This window comes from Sarcophilus harrisii, chromosome 6, assembly GCF_902635505.1.
Source record: "Sarcophilus harrisii chromosome 6, mSarHar1.11, whole genome shotgun sequence".
NCBI lineage: Eukaryota > Metazoa > Chordata > Mammalia > Dasyuromorphia > Dasyuridae > Sarcophilus > Sarcophilus harrisii.
In genome coordinates, this window is record NC_045431.1 from 139,422,912 (window position 1) to 139,444,373 (window position 21,462).

The window sequence follows — 21,462 nt, forward strand, 5'->3', positions numbered from 1 at the left end:
CTTGTTGGAAGTTTTAGTAGGCTGCACTAAACTTTGCACAATCAGCCAGTTGAAAATCTTTGCTAGTTTAGCATAACAGAACTTTAGGCTTCCCTTTGATCTGAAATTCCTGCCCTGGGTTTTCTTGACTTTAGACAAGTTTAGAAGTAGGAAGTGAGACTGAGTTCCACTCATTGAGTCCCAATTTCATAGCTGCTGCTTGCTTCTGAATTAATGTACTAATATAACTTAGAGCCCATCACCTATTTTTCATCCTGCACTGTTTCACCTAGTTCCTTTCTCAATCTCCCCTCTATGTGGGATCTAGAAATTAATAATAAACAACAGAACTCTAGAAAGTACCTCTCCTGCACAAGTTTAGGCTTATCTGTGCTAGGTCTGAAATATTTCCTGGCCTTGCTTGGTACATAGCTTCTGCTGACATATGCTATATGATGCAGTCTTGCCCCAGACTTCATCCTCAGAATTCATATAGTATTCTTTTTGTGTCTTCCTGTCCTGACCTGGGTTGGAAAAAATGACTCACTGTAGTTTTGAGTTTACTCATGAGGATTCAATCTAATGTGTTTTCTAAATATGTTTGGAGGAAATGTAGGGAAGATGGAAAAGCTCACTATATTTCTTGCTTCCATCATGTTGGCTCTACTCTTCCAAACTATTTTTTACTAACCCTTCTTTTTTAGACTGCATATTCTGTGACATTAGAAACAAAACAAAAAAAAAAAAACCAGAATCAAAATTTATGTAATGGCATATAAACATTATTCAGGAATTTCCTACCAATACCTACACACTCTTTCCTCTCCAATCTGTCTTCCATTTAGTTGTCTAAGATTACTAAGATTATTTCTACATTAAACTCTCTTATCTTGTCACTCCTCTACTTAAATGCCTACAAATTAAGACCCATATTGCCCCAAATATATGCTCAAATGTAAATGTAAGTTCCTTCCTTATATCTCTTTCGCTCTCCTTCCCAATTACCTCTTCTTGCTCTCCCTTACCTTATCACTCTCTCTCCCCTCTGCTTCATCTTTGTCTTCCATTCTCCGTCTTTCTCTCCTACTTTCTCTCTGTCTGTCCTATTTACTTTTCTCCATCTTTCTATTTACTCTTTCATCCCACTCTGTCCCATTCTTTATCATCTTCCCCCATAGATCTATATTATGTGTGTTACTATCATTTAACTAAATTTTAAGCAAGATAAACTATATGATATATTAAAAGTGATAGCTTTACAAATATTTGTGCATCTTATTTTTCTCAACATATATTTGCAAAAAATAAATTAAAAATAATAAGTTATTTACAAGTCTAGTAATTGTCTAAACAAAGCAGATATCAACCAACTAAGAATTTTGCTTGTATTTCTTTAAGACTTCCTTCCTGCTTCTCTAAGTATAAACATTATCCTTTATACACATTGTCATGGAAATTAACAACCAATAATTCTTTTAGAGATACTGACTTGACTGGAAAAAGTTAAATAAAAGGTATCTATTTTTCATTCTTTTCTTTTTTCTTTTCCAAAAACAAGGATTGTTATCAAATGTGTGTGATTGTATGTGTATCTCCTCTCCACTCTCATAATCATAGAACAGAAGTATAGTTTCTTCTTGCCTAGACTACTACTGTTCATTAATCTTGTCAGTAGTTTCCTTTCTCCAATTCTCTTCATCTCTCCCTACTCTAATCCATCCTCCACCCAACTGGCAAAGTGATTTTTTTTTTTAACACTCAGCTCAGTGTTATACATACCCTTCCTCCTACTTGATAAAATTCACTGGTTACTTGTTACCATTAAGAACAAATATAAAATCCTTCAGCATTCAGTACCACAACAGTAAGAGCATTACCCACGTTTTTAGGTTCCTGTCTAGAGATAGTAAGGAGGTGAAAAGGATAGAGGACTGAATCTAGAGTCAGGAAGAACTGAATTCAACCCACTAAAGATGGTTAATAGCTGTGTGACTCTAGATAAGTCACTTAAAATCTGCCTTCTTTTGTTTATTAATTTATAAAATGGAATTAATATTAGCACTACCTTCTAGTATTATTTTAAGGATCAAATGAGATGATATTTGTAAAGCACTCTGCAAACCTTAAAGCATTATATAAATCTCCACTGCTATTATATCATCATCATTAACTTTTTATTCCCCACATCCCATACACATAGGATCCCTTAATTTAGTTACATTGATATGCTTACTGTTCCTCACACATAGCTACCCATCTCCTAATTTGGTGCCTCTTCAGGGACTGTTCTTTATGCCTAGGATGTTGTCTGTGCCATTGGACTCTTGGCCTCCTTCAAGATTGAGCTCAAGTCCCTCCTTCCATGGGAAGCCTTTCCCAATTTCTGCCAGGGCTGATGTTTCTCTTCAGAAAGTATCATATAGTCTACTTTGTATATGTATGTGTAGTACATATATGTATATGTCTGTATATACAGCATTAACAGTTTGATATTAACAGAGGATATCTAATGATATCCTCATTAGAATGGGAAGTCCTTGAATATAGGGATCAATCCTTTGCTTTCACTTACATTCCCAGCACTTAACACAGTGCCTGACACATAGCTAGAGCTTAATATACTTTTTAACTGATTGATTATAAGATTTTTGAGGGCAAAAGTAATTTTGTTTTGTCTTTGTATCTCTAGCACAGTGTCAAACTTAGAGTGCTTGTTGACTTTCGATCTAAATAAATTAGAAAAATAAATTCCTGTTATTCAAGGATAATTAATATGGAAAAAGTCCAGTTAAAATGAATCTCCTTAAAAGAGACCAATGTTTCAATTTTTAATGGAAAATTTTTATTGATATTTTATCTTAAAAATAAGATGAATAATTATGAAAATAAGCTGTGAATAAATTTTAAATTATCAAAATATCCTATTCTTGACAGAATTTAAGTTAAAATTGCAACTGTGTTCTTAGAATGAATTAAAAATTTGGCTAATTCTTGAAATAAACAAAAAACAAATCATGTATTAATTTTTAAATGTATTTTTTCTGACAAAATAGCATAGTATAACTTCATCTTCATTTTCAAAAGCTTCATCTGTTTAACCAAAGTCCTTCTTTAAACCATTGGTATTAAAACAACATTCTTCTCAAAAGTATTTACAGTCAACATCCACCTCCATGGTACAATTTGAGAAACATCATTGCCTAGCACTCATCTACTACAAAATAGTCCCTTGCAAACAATTACCATTAATAAGTAATTCATACAAAAGTGGTAGTCTTATCTCCAAAAAGCAATATTAAAAACAGGTAAAACTATTATCTTGTGCTTAACACCTTGAACATTTGTTGTTGTTCAGTCATTTCAATCATGTCTGACTCTTCATGATGCCATTTGGAGTTTTTTTGGCAAAGATATTGGAGTAGTTTGCCATTTCCTTCTCTAGATCATTTAAAAGATGAGGAAACTGAGGTAAACACAGTTAAGTGGTTTGCTCAAGGTCACAGAGGTAGTAAGTGTCTGAGACCAGACTTGAATTCAGGAAGATGAGTCTTTCTGTCTTCAGGTCCTATATTTCATCCACTGTGCCTCCTAGCTGCCCAATATCATGGAGATCATACAATACAATGTTAAAGTAAGAGTTAGAGGAACATACAGTCTAATAACAGATTAACATTCATAGATACTTATGCTAGGTGACAATGGGGAAAATACCAACTGAATTGGGTCTTGAAGGAAGGGTTTTCAATAGATTAGGAAAATGACAAGGTCCCTTCTTGCAAGTATAGGACACAGACTTTAATAAATATATACAATTTGTCTAGATTGGTTGGAGTCAGACTGAGTAGAGGATAAGGAGTTCTGTTATTATTTAATAGATACTCTGAAATTATTTAAGATTATTGAGCAGAAAAGTGAAATTATAAGAGTAGAGAAGGAATAGAATGGAGAAGGGAAGAATGGGAACATAAGGTGAGGAAGTAAGCTATTTAAAGTGAGAGTGGAAAGTACAGTACAACATCAACAATAAGATTATATGATGACCAATTCTGATGGATATGGGCTCTTTTCAATAATTAAATGATTCAGACCAGTTCCAATGAAGAGAGCTATCTACACACAGAGGACTGTGGGAACTGAGTGTGGATTACAACATAGTATTTTCACTCTTTTTGTTGTTGTTTGCTTGCATTTTATTTTCTTTCTCATTTTTTTCCCTTTTTGATCTGATTTTTCTTGTGCAGCATGATAATTGTGTAAATATGTATGCATATATTGGATTTAAGATATATTTTTTTACCATGTTTAACATATATTAGATTGCTTGCCATTTAGAGAAAGGGGTAAGAGGAAGGGGAGAAAAATTGGAATACAAGGTTTTGCAAAGATCAGTGTTGAAAAATTACCCATGCATATGTTTTGAAAATAAAAAGCTTTAAGAAAAAAAAAGTTCAAATGTGAGAAATGTTAGCAACAGGGATATGAATTAGAGGTAAACATTAAAGATACCTGCAGTTTCCAGCTTCTATAAGCTGTTATAAATAAACAGAATTAAAGTTGGGTGTGTGGATATGTGGGTGTGTATAGGTGTGTTTTAAAGGAGATGATTAGTTCAGTTTTGGACATGCTGACTTTGAGATTCTGGTGAAGAAATATCTAGTAAGAAGTTTGAAATGCAGGCCTAGAGCTTTGGAGAGAAAGCTAAGGATGGATTTTAAGAGTATCGATAGAAGATAACATTGCCATGGGATAGAAGATAAATAAAATAAAAGACTATGGATCTAGTCTTGGAGGGCAGCCACATTTAACAGGCAAATGAAAGTATGAATAGCCAACTAAAGAGTCATTTATATGAAATAATATAAATTTATCTTGGACATATAAGCAACAGGTTTTTGTCTTTTCTGAAGTAGCATTCAGCTGCTTTTGGGTAGAAGCAAGGAGGAGGTCAATATTAAACAGAGTTAGAAATGAATTAGATGAGAAATACAGAATCTCCTGATGAGAGCAAATAACAGCACTGAGGAAAGGTCTTCTCCCAGGAGTATGAAAGACTAACAGGATGATATTAATAGTTGATATTCTTTTTTTTTCCCCTGAGGCAATTGGGGTTAAAGTGACTTGCCCAGGGTCATACTACTAGGAAGTATTAAGTGTCTAAGGCGAGATTTGAACTCAGGTCCTCCTGACTTCAGGGCCAGCACTGTATCCACTGTATCATCTAGCTGCTCTCCCCCCTTCCCCCCCAAAAAAATAGTTGATATTCTTCTAGTATCTTGAAGTTTGCAGAATGTTTTCAGTACATTGGCAGAAGAGTATGTATTTTACTATATTAGACACTTAATTCGATTCAATTTAATTCAGTTCTGTCACCTCCCCCATTTTGTGGCTGAGAAGGCAGTTTTTTGAATCTATGTGAAAGACTTCCATTTTGAAAATAACAACTTACAAACAGCTTTTTATAGGAATTTTCTCCCCAAACAGGATATAAAATATAAAGTATAAGATATGATCGTAGATAACATATGATTGTAAATAGACAATTTTTGTCTATTTCATCATTTCCCCCCCTTCCCAATAAAATGGATTCTATTAATGATTTGTGTGCAGTCTGCAGGTGGAGTTCTGAAAAGCTGTAGATGGTTTCCTTGAGTTTATTGCCCAGAAACACAGAACAGGTAGGTAGAGATAGAGAGAGCAGGCAGAAATCAAGGCCAAATTGATTGTCAGGCTAAAGTAATATAAGCGCATTCATGGTACCTAAAAGGAAATCTGTACTGAGAGTAAAAACTATACATATATACACAACAAAGGACAGAAAAATCAGATCTGGAGAGAGGAGAAATAAAACATGGTCAGAATCAGAGATAAAGGTAAACAAAGAGGTTGACTTCTGGGAGTTGGGGGATGAGACAGGGAGTTTTGAAGTTTTGAGATTTGAAGAGAGAGGGCAAAGGAGTAAGTGAGAGATGTAGAGTACTATCTTGATTCAGGTTATGATTAACAAGGAGAAACATCTGGGATGAAACTTTTTTTTTTACCCATCTTTGACTCAAAGGCTAACTTAACTTTTGCTCAACTACCAGCATGTTTCCTCCCAGGACCCTGACATATGGATTCTTTAGTAGCATCTATAAATAAACAGGAATCATTCAGATATCTATCCTTTTAGGTTTTATTTATGCTATCAAGTTATAAATATGGAAGGATTATATCTTGTGTTATGCTTGACAAATAAGTAAAACAAATTCTTATATCTCTTGACATGCCTCCTATTTCATACATAATACTATCTGTATAAAAATCTTTCAGGTGAATGGCTTTGCTTCCTTTAAATATGCTAACATATGAAATGTTAAATGAAATGATAAAATATTTTCCTAGCTTTCCTTAATAGTTACCAATATGAAATTCGTGGTTTTGTAGTGGTCTTGTCTGATGTGTTGTCTTGGAAAAAAAAAAATTCATAAAATAAAGGTTTTCTTCTGAGCCAGAAAAAAGAAGTTCTGCTACCATTCTGTTAGCTTATTTGTTAAAAGTTTGGAGAGAAAGCTAAGGATGGATTTTAAGAGTGTAGATAGAAGATAACATTGCCATGTTCATATAGTTGTTCTCATGTAATTGAGAGGCATAACTCATTTAAATTCTTAAAGATGATTTCATATTTCTTCCATTTTTTTCCTTCCCCTTTGGCTATAAACTTCTTTATGTTCTTTCTGTTAAAATTTTTTTTGCCTTCTTGGACAGAAACAGAAAGATGTGAAGTAAATATGTTTACCTTTTTAAAGTTAAAATGTGAAAAAGAATTTGTCCATTATGATTATAAAGTCATGGACCTATTCTATATTGGAAAATGCTTAAATTATCTACCAAAAACCTTCTCACTGATTTCATGGAACTGTTCACATCAGTAGGAAAGCTTTGCTCTGTTTTACTTCACAGTTGTTATCGTCCTTTAGCTGTGCTGAAAATTTTCCTCTGAGAAGCAGTTATAACATCTTAAAATAATACCAATCTTATGTTTTCTTTAGTATATACACAGAACTCCTGATTAACCTGACTTTCACTTAAAATCCCTGCTGTTATCAAGAAGCAAGTTTGACTTTTTAATTATTAGTAAACATGTCCTTAGGGACATATAACCCACTCAGGGAGCAGAAACCTTTCCATAGGTCCTTCCACACATGTTTATGTGCCAGACAGTGTGATAATTGTTTCTTATTTTATGTTGAACATTTATAATCTTGGAGATTGTTCTCAATATATATTGTGGTTTCTTCATTCTAGAAGTGCACTTTGGAATGTGTGTATGTATATGTATTGACTTTTTTTAAAAAGAAAAAAAAGAAGTCCAAAAAACATTTTATTGGTGCCTTCTTTTTTAATGGCAGTTATTTCTTTTTTCTTTGTTTTATTTCTAATTTTATTTTCAGTTCTAATTTTCTCTCATCCTCAGGCTCTTCCTTCACCCATTGAGAAGGCAAGAAATACAGAGCCCATTGTAAATATGAAGTCATGCTACATTTATTTCCAATAATAGCCACGTTCTAGGGGGGGAAAGTTTAAAAAAAAAAAGAAGGAAAAAAATGTGCTTCCATCTGCATTAGTTTTTAAATATATAAGGAATGGAGCCAAATTTCTAAAAATAAGAGCTATTCTCAATTGATAAATGTTCGAAGGTGATAGACAGGCAGTTTTTTATGTTAATGGGTCTCAAATTTATGGGAGATGATGAAATCAGCAAGACCTAGTATAGAGAAAGAAGAAAAGAGGACCCAGGACACCTACAGTTAGAGGTTGTGATCTAGAAGGGAGTCCAGCAAAAGTGTGACCAGCTAGATAGAGAAACCATCAAGGAGTAGTATCATAAAAATCTGAAAGAAGAAAATATCAAGGAGGAAGGCTAAGAGAGGTCAAGGAGAATGTGAATAGAGAAAAGGCCATTGCATTTGTCCACTTGGATGTCATTAGTAATTTTAGAGAGGGCATATTTGGTGGAATGAAAGGATCAAAAATCAGATGGTAAAGAAGAGGTTGAAGGACAGAAGTAGAGGTACCTTTTATATATAGTCTTTTTAAGGAATTTAGGTACAAAGGGCAGAAGGAGTATTGAATGATAGAAGGATCAATTGAGGCTTTGGTTAGGATGGAGAAGACATGGGCTCATTTGTGAAGAGTAGGGAATAAGCCAGTAAACAGGAAGAGACAAAATTAAATGAAAGAGTGGCCTATGAGCTCTGATGAATTTAACAAATGAAGAGGGAACAAAGTATTAGAGGAGATAGGATGAAATGGGATTACTTAATAAATAGAGTGGTTAGCTTTGGTAAGGAGTTAGGTCAATTCAGCATGTGAAATAGGGGTGAAAGAAGAAATAATGGTAGAAGGTTGTAGATGAAGAAGAGGGGAAAAGAGAAAGCTCTCAATGAATGGCCTAGATTTTTTTTCTGTAAAATACAAAGGGGCAGCAGCTAATTGGTTTAGTGGATAGAGCACCAGCTCTGAAGTCAGGAGGACCTGAGTTCAAGTCTGGCCTTAGACACTTAAAACTTCCTGCTTCCTGGGCAAGTCACTTAACCCCAATTGTCTCAGCAAAAAATAAAATAAAATAAAATACAAGGGAAAGCTCTTAGCTAGAAAATAGGATAAAGTGTATGGAAGATGTGAGGAAGTTGAAAAGGTTTGAAAGAGCAACTGTAGAAAGTACAATAGTAAATTGCTAAGAGAAATATAATAGTATTTCCCAGCACAAGTGAGAGGCCGGTTGAGGATCCCTCAAAAAAATTGTAGGAGGCTTAGTACTGTTGCCTGATTTTTCTCCATCTTCATTCAGAATCACATATGTAGGCATGAAGGAGACCAACGATGGGAGTAAGGTTGAAATTTGACCACACTTAGTTGGCAAAATGATAAAAGGTATAGGAATTCAAGAAAGGAGGAAGTACAGTGTTGAATTGGTTCACCAAGGGATCAATATGGTTAAAAGAGTAGAGGATAGTTAGTGGAAGAGAGATGGGCTGAGAGAAAATTGAGAGAATAAGAGAGCCGAAATCATAATATGGATGAAGAATAGGGATTTGTAAGCAAAGATGGACACAGAGTGATATAGACAAGATATGGTATAGACTGTTATCAAGGACCCTCTCTGTGACCTAGGATGTTCACACTATTACCATATTTTGCTTGTACCCCCCACCTTGCACTTAATGGATCAATAGTGCAATAGCTACAAAGCCAAAGTGTGAAGCAGATATCAGGGGAGGTACACAGTCACCAAAGTTTTCACCACCATTTCAAAGACTATTTTACATCTTTGCAGGGATACCATCTTTTACCTCAAGTTGCAGCATGACACTATTGACTCTGAATGGCAGTAACAATAGCAACTCTTGAACTAAAGGTTTAAAACTAATTATGGAGCAGTGACCAATCACCAGCCACCTCTAGTGATGAGGAAATTCTGGAGTTAAAACTAACTGGACATGGGTAGGGAACCAGCAAAAAGACTTAAGGAATAACTGAGCAAAAGAAAATTTTTTATAAAGAAATGTTCTGGGTAAGAGAATCCCTGAATAAAACTCCAGGAGGGTATGATTCTGTAACAAATATAAATAAAATTCTGGCAAACCGTATGGAATGATGACAAGAACCATAGGTGCATTTGTAAGGCTTTCTAAGAGAACTAAGGTTAAAAAATAGGGAGTGAAATAGACAAATAAGGGAGTGGGGGAGTAAAAAATTTTTACATTGTATATTTTGGGGGGGAAATGAAGGAAGCAATTAAAAATCCCAATGATCTAACTAGAAATATTAGCACAAAGTTAAAAGATGGCAATGTTAGAATATATGAGATATCTATTATCAGAAATCACTGACCTGGAATACAGCACAAGAAATATTGGAGACACACTTAGTATTCATAAGATATATTCACTGTTCATTCACCACCTAACTATGGTGTTAGGCCACACCAATATAATAAAAGTAGTTATCTTAAAAATCCTAATTTAATATACAGGCTTAGTATTACATCAGCCAAGTAACCAAGGGCTTATTTTATTGAACAAAAGAAAATAATAGCAAAATTCGCTTGGAGGGACAGAGGTCAAGAGTCAGAAGAGAAGTAGTGAAAAACCAGTGAAGTGCATGAATCTCAAACTATCTTACAAAGAAATAATAGTCAAAACTATTTGGTACTGTTTAAAAAAACAGAAAAAAGTAGACAAATAAAATAGACTAGAAAAAGAAGACCCAGGAATAATAATACAGTAACCTAATGGTGAGTGATCTTAAGAATATCAACTACTGGGAGAAGGTTTCCCTTGCGGACAAAAACTGTTGGAAACCTGGAAAGCAGAAATTATGTTTAGATTAGCATCTTATACTGTCTATGAAAAAAACTCTAAATCAATAAATAACATTATATAAAAGGTCACATCATAAAAAAACTGTAGAGAATTGTAGAAAAACTCTAATGCTTTTGAAAACTGTTTTTTTTTGGGGGGGGGGGCGGGAATCCATAATTAAATGAAGGATAGAAGCACCTACAAAAGACAAAATTTTGGACAGTAGGATGCACAGTAGTTAGTTTTGAATTTAAGAGTTCAGATCTTACTTCAAACATGTAGTCACGTAATTTCTCCCAGTCTGTTTCCTTATCTATGAAGTGAGAAGAATATAACAACCTCCCAGGGTTATTATAAGGACCAAAATAAGATCCCATCTGCATAGCTCTTTGTGTATCTTACAGCAGTAGTACTGGATCCAATCTGTACCAATGGGTGATAGTTAAATTTTCAGTGTCAGCATTTACACCTCAGAAATTGACAAATGCAACAAAATTTACTATTTTGTTGATTTTCTAGGCTGAAGAAAATGGTAATAATGCAGATTGATTAAACTTTAAAGTGATGTGTATACGTTTTTCCTTCCACACTTTAGAGCCAGTTGTTAAACATTTACCAGCACATAGTTGCCTGAAAACAGGATATAAATGCTAGTTGTCATCATCAGTATTCTATTAAAATTTAAGAGTATATTTATATGGAAGCATTTCATATTTTGAGAAGTAGCAAGTTATAGTTAAAATAGAGTTGGAAGTACTAAGGGTCTACTTCTGACACATAATGGCTGTGGAATAGGGAGATGATTGTTGTTAAGTCACATAGTCATGTCTGACTGTTCGTGATCCCCTTTTTGTGAGGTTTTCTTGGCAAAGATATTAGAATGGTTTGTCATTTCTTTCTCTAGGGTCCCCATTTACAGTTGGGGAAACTAAGACAAATAGAGGTTATGTAACTTGCACAGGATCACATAGCTACTAAATATCTGAGACTGAATTTGAACTCAGGTTCTCCTGACTCCAGACCTAGCATTCTATTTACTATCTATCTATCTACAGCCATCTGGCTGTCCTAAAGGGGAGATTAAAAAACAATTTTTATAGCATTTTAGCAGATTTCTGTTTTGTTGTTTGTGGATGTAGTAGAGTCATTTTCTTTGACTTTGTAGGTTGAGAGTAAGTACAAGTTAGATAATGAAAGTTTTCCCCAGTTTTTGAACTAGGAAGATACAGAATTTGATTGCTCCTCACACTTATTACCAGATTGTTATATGTGATGTCAGAGGATTTAATTTCACAGTCTTATCTGCCAAATCATAGATGGCTTGTGATACAGGGCATTGAAATAAGTAGAACTGAAACAAACTCGAACCCCTGTGCTCACTCTAATTAAGACACTCTACATCCAATTTAATCTGTGCTCTTAGAATTGAAAGATTAGTTGCCAGTAGAAGAAGCAATCCTTCTGAAGTTGCAGAAATTTTTGATATTTAGTCTTAGTTGCACCTGTTCCAATTCTTCATGGCCCACATGCCAACATTCTCAGCCATTTGAGAAATGATAATGGTTTAATCAGGGCGACTCAACTTGGAATCAAAGAAAGGAAGAAAAAAAGAAAAGAAAATCTTGTATTTCCCCTGAATAAATTACATTCCATCTACCCTCAAAAAACTATACTTTTCCCCAAATCTGCCATTTGGACACTGTAAACCTTGTCCATTTCTGCTGTGTCTCATTTCATACTTGTATCGTGAATCATATGCTGCTGCATATGCTTTCCACATAATGAGCTAGACAAATAAAATGTTCAGACTCTACTTTAGCCTGCCATCTGTTTATGAAGTCTGCAGGAAAGAGAAGACATTCTCCTCATCCTGCCTCTCCTCCCACCTCCTGTCTTTTTTAAACATCAAAGTGCTCAAACACTTTGGAGTGAAAAATTCAGTATGTATGAGAACATCCTCCATCCTTTTGAAAACATATTCCTTGGGAAATTATATTGTAAACATTTATCTATTAAATGGATCAGAAACTTAACATGAATTAACCCTGTTATATACATATTACTATGTAAGCTTCAGTGTTATTTTTAACAGGTTTTTTTCCTAATTGTGCTAATTATTTTCATACCCTAAAAGAATATATAGAAGAGTCAGAAACTTCCATCTTCCTAATGGTTAGGATGCTGAAACATAGAGTCGAGAAGTTGTTGTTGTTCAATTGTTTCAGTAGTGACTGAATTTTTGTGACCCCATTTGGGGTTTTCTTAGCACAAATACAGGAGTGGTCGCCATTTCCTTCTTCAGTTTATTTTACAGTTGAGGAAACTGAGGCAAACAGGCTTAAATGACTTTTCTAGTATCACACAGCTCTAAGTGTCTAGGGCTGGGTTTGAACTTACAAAGATGAATCTTCCTGACTCCAAGTTCAGCACTCTATGCAACTGTGTCATCTTGCTGCCCAGAACCAAGAAGAGCTGAGTTCAAATCCTAATTAGACATTGATTATCTGTGTGACTCTGGGCAAATCATTTCACCCTTCTGTGTCTCAATTTCCTTATCTCTAATATTAGAAAGTTAGAACTGATAGCTTTCAGAGTTGTTTACATCACTAATCTATAGTGCCTTGGCATGACCTTGTTTGCTAGAGTTACTTTTCAAAAACACCAGTTTCTTTTACCTGTTGTTTTCCCATTGAAGATGAAAGGTGCCAGACTTTTCCAGGTTACTCTCTTCTTCTTCTTTCACTCTACTGTCTATATGGCATTTTCTCCATGGATTTATTTTCTTTTTAAGTTCAGAATTAATAATAATGAAACAGATATGAAGTCTGAGCTACAACACAGATCATGCTTGAACAGGGCAAAGTAATCATCAATCTGGTATTTCTGTAACTGTTCAAGCAAATCATTGAATCTTTCCAAATTTGTTTCTTTATTTCTAAAATAAAAATAATAAAACTCGAACTACATGCTTCCCGGTGTTAAAATAAAGCTCCCATGAGTCCTTTGCAAATTATTGTAGCTCAAATGAATTGATTATATTGTTTAAAGGGGACTTACTTGTATTAAAATATTTTAAAATTAATTTTAACCATTGTATCATAATTGTCATTCAATTCTATTGTGAACCAGTTATTTATTTTTTGCTACTTATAGTTTTCATGCTATTTGTTTAATGGCCATATTTTCCTACTGATTTGTACTTCAAGGTTCATGCAACAAGCTAGGATTGGAACACACTCTTTTTTTTTTTACACATTATTTTTTGCCTTTTACACATGATTTTTTGATCAGTTCATTTCTTTGGTGGCATCCTTTAATCTAGTACTTCCTTGTGTTTCCTTCTTTTCTAGTGCTCAACCCCAGTAGGTACCTCTCCACTGACTTTGGAAAGATAATTATTTTTATTTCTTCAGAGATCATTAGTTCATGACTTTTAATGCCTTATAATATTAGTAGAATATTAATATTATAAAAAGAGAAGTTACAGATCATTAAAAGAGTTTTGCAATTTCACAAAGGCAGTTCTTCTCATCTTTAATTTTGGGTAAAGCTCATTGTCCATTTGCTATCTTTGGAAGCTTTTGTAAATTGTCTCATGGATTTTGATCTTGGATAATCATCATGACTGGATAAGAAAGGAACAAATCTGAAACTTAAGCACAAACTGAAGGAACATAGGATTAGCATTTAATGGGCACAGTGGGCATGGATGAATGATTTATGGCACACTTAGAGAGGTAGCATGAGAAATGATTAACTGTGCATTCTGCTCACCAGTGCCCTTAACCCAATTATAGAAAAGGAAATGTTTGTCTTTGATCTCTTTTTTTCTTGTCCCTTTTCTACTTCCTTTCTTTCTCCTGCATGCCAGAATACTAGTTAATCAACAGTCATTCAATAAATATCTCCTATGTGCCAAACACTGTATTAGTTGCTAGGGATTCAAAAGTAAAGAATGAATCCCAATTCTCAAGAATCCCTACTGGATGTACCTTCTGTTTACCAAACATCTCTGACATTTCAGTGGATCTGTTATTTCATTGATAGGGCTATCCCTTCTGAGGATACAAATTCCAACCCATTAAAGCCCTTCTTCTATGACTCAGACAAAATATGGATATTAATTGAGTATATAGATTTTTCTTCAGTTATTGTTCAAAGATGGGGCTTTGTTTTAGGGAAAAGCATATGATTATTAGAAGTACTTATCAATGTCTTTGAAAAGGTCTGAAATATGTGCAATGTTCCACAATGTGGCTTTAGGCTTTTTTTTTGTGCTGCTTTTTTCATGTTTTTTGAAAAACTGAAATTAAACTTTATACCTCTGGGAAACTGTAACTTTCTTATTTTGGGTGTCTTTGCTCCCAAGATTTAGATAATTTTTTCCCAAACCAACATACTATAAATACAACAAATATTTATTGCACGAATAAATTGAGCGTAATTAAATCCCTTTTTGATAATCTCCAATCATCACAAACATTGTCATTATGCTGTAATACAGTGTTACCATTATGGATTTGATTGAATTTAACATATTTATTACACATAAGACACTGTGTTAACTGCTGGGAACATACATGTGAAAAGTAATATAGTTTCCGTCCTCAATGAATTTTTAATCATTAGAAAGTGATACACACACACTACACACACACACACACACACACACACACAGTCATGATACAAGTTAGAAATAGGTCTTTGAATGCAGAGTGGAAAGAAAAGTGTATTTAGGAGACATGACAACTTTTAGTTTTCTTCCCACAAAATATAAATTGTGTTACTTATACAAAGTTACTTAATCATTGAATGCCACAATTACCACTCATCCTTAATATTAGAATATCAACTTCTCTGCTTGAAGAAAGCTACAAATCATATAACATTTAAAACCTTTTTGGTTCCAAAATCCATGATTCCATCCTTTTGAATTTTCTTTTCATCAAAACCACCTACCACACAATTCACTCTTTCCTGCTATAACTGAAAAGAATTGGTCAAGTTAGTTTATTTATTTTACTTGTGTTTAAGTCATTATTAATGAATAAAACTCAAATTATCTAAACAAAATCTTGGAAGATCTTTAGTCATCGTGGTCTTTGGGAGGGTTCAAGAATAGGGGATGCTTCAAGTTTTTAGGGAGGAGCACCAGAGTTGATTTTCTAACCATGAGTTTTTATACAATAGATATCACCTATATAATTTGAATCTGTGATATTTTATCTTTTTTTTTTTTCTTGCTTATATAGGGTTCTAAGTCAGTGGTTGATATGGAAGCAGAGTTGTGATTTCTTATCTTTGCTTCTAGAGTTATAATTTGAAACTTTTAAGTATTTGCAATAGGTTGATGAAGGCAAAGGAAGAAAAACACAGTCATATTGGGAGTTGTATGGGAAAATATTTTGCTTTTACCCTATTTTGTGAATTTATTGGACTTGTTCTACCAGAAATAGAGGCTTTCTTTCATAATATCATCTGAATTATGAAAAATTAACAGGGTTCAGGCATTCACTCATGCACACATTTAACTATTGATTCATAAGGGGCTTTAGGAAAAAGCAAGAAGGAAAGGAGGAAGGCAGGAAGGGAGGAAGTGAAAAGGTGCATTCTGTTCCTGGACTGAATTTCACAAATCAACTCTCCTGAGCCAATCTCAAGAGTCTTAGGAACCACTATAGAAACAAAAAGTTATCATTCACACGTGGATTTTTGTTTAGTATATCATATGTTAATTAGAGGAATGAGTTAAGGGTATGTCTACCCCAAACATGTGAAGACTTCCCCTGGTGAATGAAATCAGTAGAATTGTTCCTATGGCCATGAAGGTGGCTGAAGCAGGTACAGTGGAGTGCTTAGAGTTTGGTCAAGCATCAAAGACACCAAGGTTGTCCATTGCTTCGTGGGCCTTCATCAGTCATCTTGACTTTCATCTTGCCACTGGACTTTAATGTGTCCACAATAGAAAGAGTAAGGCTGATGACTTTGTATAACTCTGCTTCACTTTAATTTAAGCTCAAATCAGGATATCATCCTGTGATGTTATTGGTCTTCTCTGAAAATGAAGAACAAATAACAATACTGGAATATTTTGCACGTATGAGATAGCCCAAGACACAATTACTGGAGGGTGGATGGACTCCACAACAAATATATCAGATTCATGCTACAATTATCTTTATTTATTTATTTTTGAAGGTGTTTTGTAGAATGTAGAATAAGATTTTCCTAATGATGTTTTCTTAATTTTTAATCCTTAGCTCCATCAACTGGAAGAATCTCAAACATTACACCATCTGGAGCAACTGCACCAACCAGTTCAGTCCAGCCTCAACTAAATGAACAAGACACTTTTGTGCAGAGAGCTGAACACATTCCAGCAGGGAAACGTACTCCAATGTGTGCCCAGTGTAACCAAGTCATCAGGTTTGTATTCATCTTATAAATGTCCTCTAACACATCAATATTGTTTTACCTTCTTTATATCTAATAGATAACAATTAGAATTATCTTATTGTTGATTTTGATGATATTAAAAAATCCTGGATGATTTCTCCATACCAGGTACTATTTTACCAACTGGAAAAGAGATTTCATGTTGGTAATCTCTGGATGATAAAATGAGAAACAGAGTTGGGGCCAAGTTCTGAAAGGTACTTCAAGCAAGGGTACTTCAGACCCTTTTTATATGACTTACTCTCTTCCTTATTTGAGGAATAAAAGACTTTTTTGGTTTCCTGTTGAAAAAACTCCCTCTAGTAATTCAGATTGGTACCTATTCTTCAACTTATTGTGAGAGAGTTGCAAGAGTCACTGAATAGCCAAGTGATTTGCCCAGAAAAATATGATTAGTATGTATCAGAGGTGTGACTTAAAATATAGTTCCTCTTCCCTCCAAGGCCGATTATATCCCTTAACCCATGCTAACTTTCTCTGCTGTAGGATTTCAGTGTTATCAAGCAGGAAAAGAAAGGCAAGTAAATCAATTTATTCATTTTGTGTGGGGGTGTGTCTAGAGGTATCTGCACCCACTCATGCATTTCCTGAGGTCTTTGGTGGTAGGATTTTTTTTAATTGCTTATTGAATTTTTAAGTTATGGAATAAAACGAGCATTTCCATATCATAGTATAATTTTAAAAAGAGGTGATTGCATATGGAATTTCAGATAGACTAACATTCATAGTTAGAAATGTATATAGTATATAGTGAAAATACAGGAAAATTAATTTTACAAGTTTATTTCAATGTCTGAAAACTTGAGAACAGAGATAAATTACATTTAGCATACACCATGAAGTTCAAGTTCTTGATCCTGTGTGCTTCATCCCCAAACACTGCTCTGGTTTTGCAGAGAAGAAAGTCTTAGAGAAAGATAATGTATGCATGAGCCCAGAGCTGCTCAGGAGGTCCAGGACAAGATCAGAGAAGGGGACAAGGGACAATCTAGGGAGAGACATTTTACATTGTGAAGAAAAATTAATCAGTTTCAGATTTTGAAACTACACTAGCCTTGGTTTTTGTTTGCTTGTTTTCTACTTTAGTTTTAAATTAAGGTGTTAGAAAAAATTTTTGAAATACTAATTTCTCTCAGTAAAAGATGCCACAGACATTACTTGTACGTGTTGTTATCATTTTGTGTTTTCTGAAGAATAAAATGACATTTTCAGTTAAGGCTTGAGACATTTTTTTGTGCTGGTGAGTCTTCTTGGGTTTTAATGCTGATTTACAACAGACTTAGAGAACATCCAGAGAAAGAAATATGGAATTTGAATGTAGATTGAAGCATATTATTTTTACTTTTTTTGTTTTGTTTTTTGGTTTTTTTTGGTGGTATTTCTCTTTTGTTTTCTTTATTCTTTCACAAGATGTCTAATGTGGAAATATGTTTCCATGATTGCACTTGTGTAACTTATATCAGATTGTTTCCTATCTTGGGAAAGGGGTAAGGGAAGAGAGGGAGGGAGAAATTTTATAAAAATGAAAGGTGAAAACTATATTTTACACATAATTGGAAAAAATAAAATTCTGTTTACAAAACAAAAGCCCTGGAAAAGGAATGCCCATTAAGAAGAAAAAGATATCAAGCTGTCAGTGGGATTATGTGTCTTATACTAATTTCTTGTTGTGAAATATCTATTATATACATGTATTATATATATATATATAGTGTGTGTATTATATATATATCATATACAATATTATATACAATGCAAATTCTATCTCAGTGAAGCTAACTTAGTGAGAAGGTAAGAAAAGTAATTGAAATTGCTTCACATTTGCTTTAAAATTTAAGGTTAATCCAGAAGGCAATTTTCATGCATGCATAATTAGGAAATCATGGATATTTAGGATACACCTGGTCTCTCCTTATTGCTTACTCATAATCTATTACATTTTGTCTTGCCTCACATTTGCCATGAATTCGGTATCAGTTGAGCATCAAAGCTTAATGTACTAAAGAGGTTTTAGGAAAGGGGATTAGTTCTTGTCAGGATCACATAACACTAATTAATCACAAAACACATTCACCTGCTCCTCTCAGACTTTACAGCAGTTTGGAAAGATTATGGTAAGTTCAGAGTTCACAAGAATATAATTATGGTACCTTTGTACCCTTTATGTCAGCATTTCTTTAAAAAAAAAGTACAAGTTGGCTCAGATGACATTCTCTCATACAGCTTCTCTACAATCATAACTCTGGCATACCCTGGCAAATTCTAAAAATTTGCTGTATTTAATGATGTTTTAATTTATAATTAATCATTAATACTTAATGATGGTTTCAAAACAATGCAAAACTTACTGACATCAGGTAACAAAACAAATTTATTTTTCTAATGAAGATATAAAAATATTGTTTTTGAGAACTTCAAAGATTCAGCCACCCAAGTTTTAGCACTAAACTAGTTACCTCCTAAAAGTACACACTTAGCTGCCCTACACCTAATCTCTGACCTCCATTGTTTATTTATTTGCATATGATAGTCTGTTAAAGAGTTCTCTTTTTTCTTGCCATTTTAAAAAGTTTTCTCCTGAGTTATATAGTTCAGAGATTTTACTTGCTCATAGCTAGGTTTTTTGTTTTGTTTGTTTGGGTTTTGGGGAGAGGATTAGTTTTTTGTTTGTTTGTTTGTTTTTACAGGCATATAGGGATATTTCAGAGGAGAACTCTACTGAGACATTTAATAAATCTTATTAGTGCCTAGATTCACTGTTGGCTTCAATTCAACAAGTATTTATTAAGTTGTGGTAAGTTTCAGGAATACAAAGACAAAACTGAAATAAACCCTTTGCTTCATAGGCTTATATTCTACTATGGGATGTGTGAACATGAAATACAATATGTTTGCAATAAATAAATTTAAGTTATTTTAAGGGGACATTAAAGAAAGTGTCATGTAGGAAACTTGAATCTTGAAGGAAGAAAGTTATTCCAATAGATAAAAACAGATTGGAGAGAGAGCTCCTGCAGGGTTTGAATTAAGAAGTAATGTGATCAGAACTGTTATTGTTTTGTTTTGTTTTGTTTTGTTTTGTTTTGTTTTGTTTTGCTGAGGCAATTGGGGTTAAGTGACTTGCCCAGGATCACACAGGTAGGAAGCATTAAGTGTTCAGAACTGTATTTTAAAATTATAAATGTGATAGCTATTTGAACAACAGATTGAAAAGGGGGAGAGAAAGTCTAGTAAATCAAATTATTATATCTTCAAATACATTTTGCTTATTACATCTGGAGAATTGGGTTCAAATGAAAAATCATATCCTTGCTTATAGAATTTAATTTCATTAAAATGTATTGAACATTATACACAGTTACCAGAAATATTCCAATTTCACTTTTTTATAGTTTTATGGGAGAAAGGAGAACTGGAACTTCAATAAACTTTGATTTCTTCTTAGATATACTTTGCTTTTTTTTTTTTGTTTTTTGTTTTTTTTTTTTTAATATATATATATATATAAAGCTGACTTCTGTTCCCATGAAGCTTACCATATATTTAGGGGACACCAGAACAAGAGTGAGAAATTCAATCAATTCAGTTATCTGTTTGGCCTAAGTCCTAAGAAACCAAGTGTAGCTGACTGATTTCAAAATGAGTGGGTTTTTAAAAAATTTTCTTTAAAGCTTTTTAATTTTCAAAACATATACAGGGATAATTTTTCAATATTGCAAAATCCTGTGTTCCAATTTCCCTCCCTTCTCCCCACCCCCTTCCCTAGATGGCAAGTAACCCAATATATGTTAAACATGGTAAAAATATATCTTAAATCCAATATATGCATACATATTTATACAGTTATCTTGCTGCACAAGAAAAAATTAAATCAAAAAGGAAAAATATGGGAAAGAAAATAAAATTCAAGCAAACAACAACAAAAAGAGTGAAAATGCTATGCTGTGATCCACACTCAGTTCCCATAGTCCTCTCTCTGGTTATAGATAGCTTTTTTTTTAATCACAAGATCATTGGAACTGGCCTGGATCATCTCACAAAATAAGCATTTTAAAGGAAATTACTTGACTAAATGGTGTTTTCTAGACATTGCCTTAAACAATAAAGTAATACAGAAACAAATTTAGGGATTTGGTAGAAAAGGAACCCTGGGCCTAATGAAAGGTCTTTAGTCCCAAGATTCTTTGCCTCCTATATTAATTTCACTTAACTTAGAGGTAAGTACCAAAAGAAGTCACAAATTTTTATTTTTGTTTGAAAATATAAAAATTTCCAAAATTTGTCATTTGCAATTTCCTAAAAGGCAGAGAGGTGTGATCCTATGGAAATATATTTTTCTTTGTAATTTGCTTTACCTTCCCACACTAGACATTAAAGTTTTTCTCCTTTAAAAATAAAAAGTGGGACAGCTAGGTGGCTCAGTGGATAGAACACCATCCCTGAAATCAAGAGGACCTGAGTTCAAATGTGGGCTGGCACTTGACACTTCCTAGCTGTGTGACCTTAGGCAAGTCACTTAACCCCAATTGCCTCAATAAAAGAAAGAGCAAAGAAAAGAAAGAATGAATTTTAGCAATCCCTATCATTCCAAACTTTGAGTAGAAAGTAAAATATTTTCAATAACCAGTGTGCCATATTTTTTATTTCACAAAAAGATATCTTATTGATTCTACCTTTATTAATC

At 33.7% G+C, this 21,462-nt stretch overlaps 1 protein-coding gene across 5 annotated transcripts in view; it reads left to right on the forward strand.

Moving 5' to 3' along the window:
• The window catches only part of PDLIM5 (PDZ and LIM domain 5), a 198,549-nt gene that overhangs the window by 157,150 nt on the left and 19,937 nt on the right, over window positions 1-21,462 (forward strand). For all 5 annotated transcript variants that reach the window (XM_031943965.1, XM_003772866.4, XM_031943967.1 and 2 more), the window contains one exon: window positions 16,583-16,748. In XM_031943965.1, the coding sequence (XP_031799825.1) occupies window positions 16,583-16,748 (166 nt within the window). The remainder of the gene's footprint in view (window positions 1-16,582; window positions 16,749-21,462) is intronic.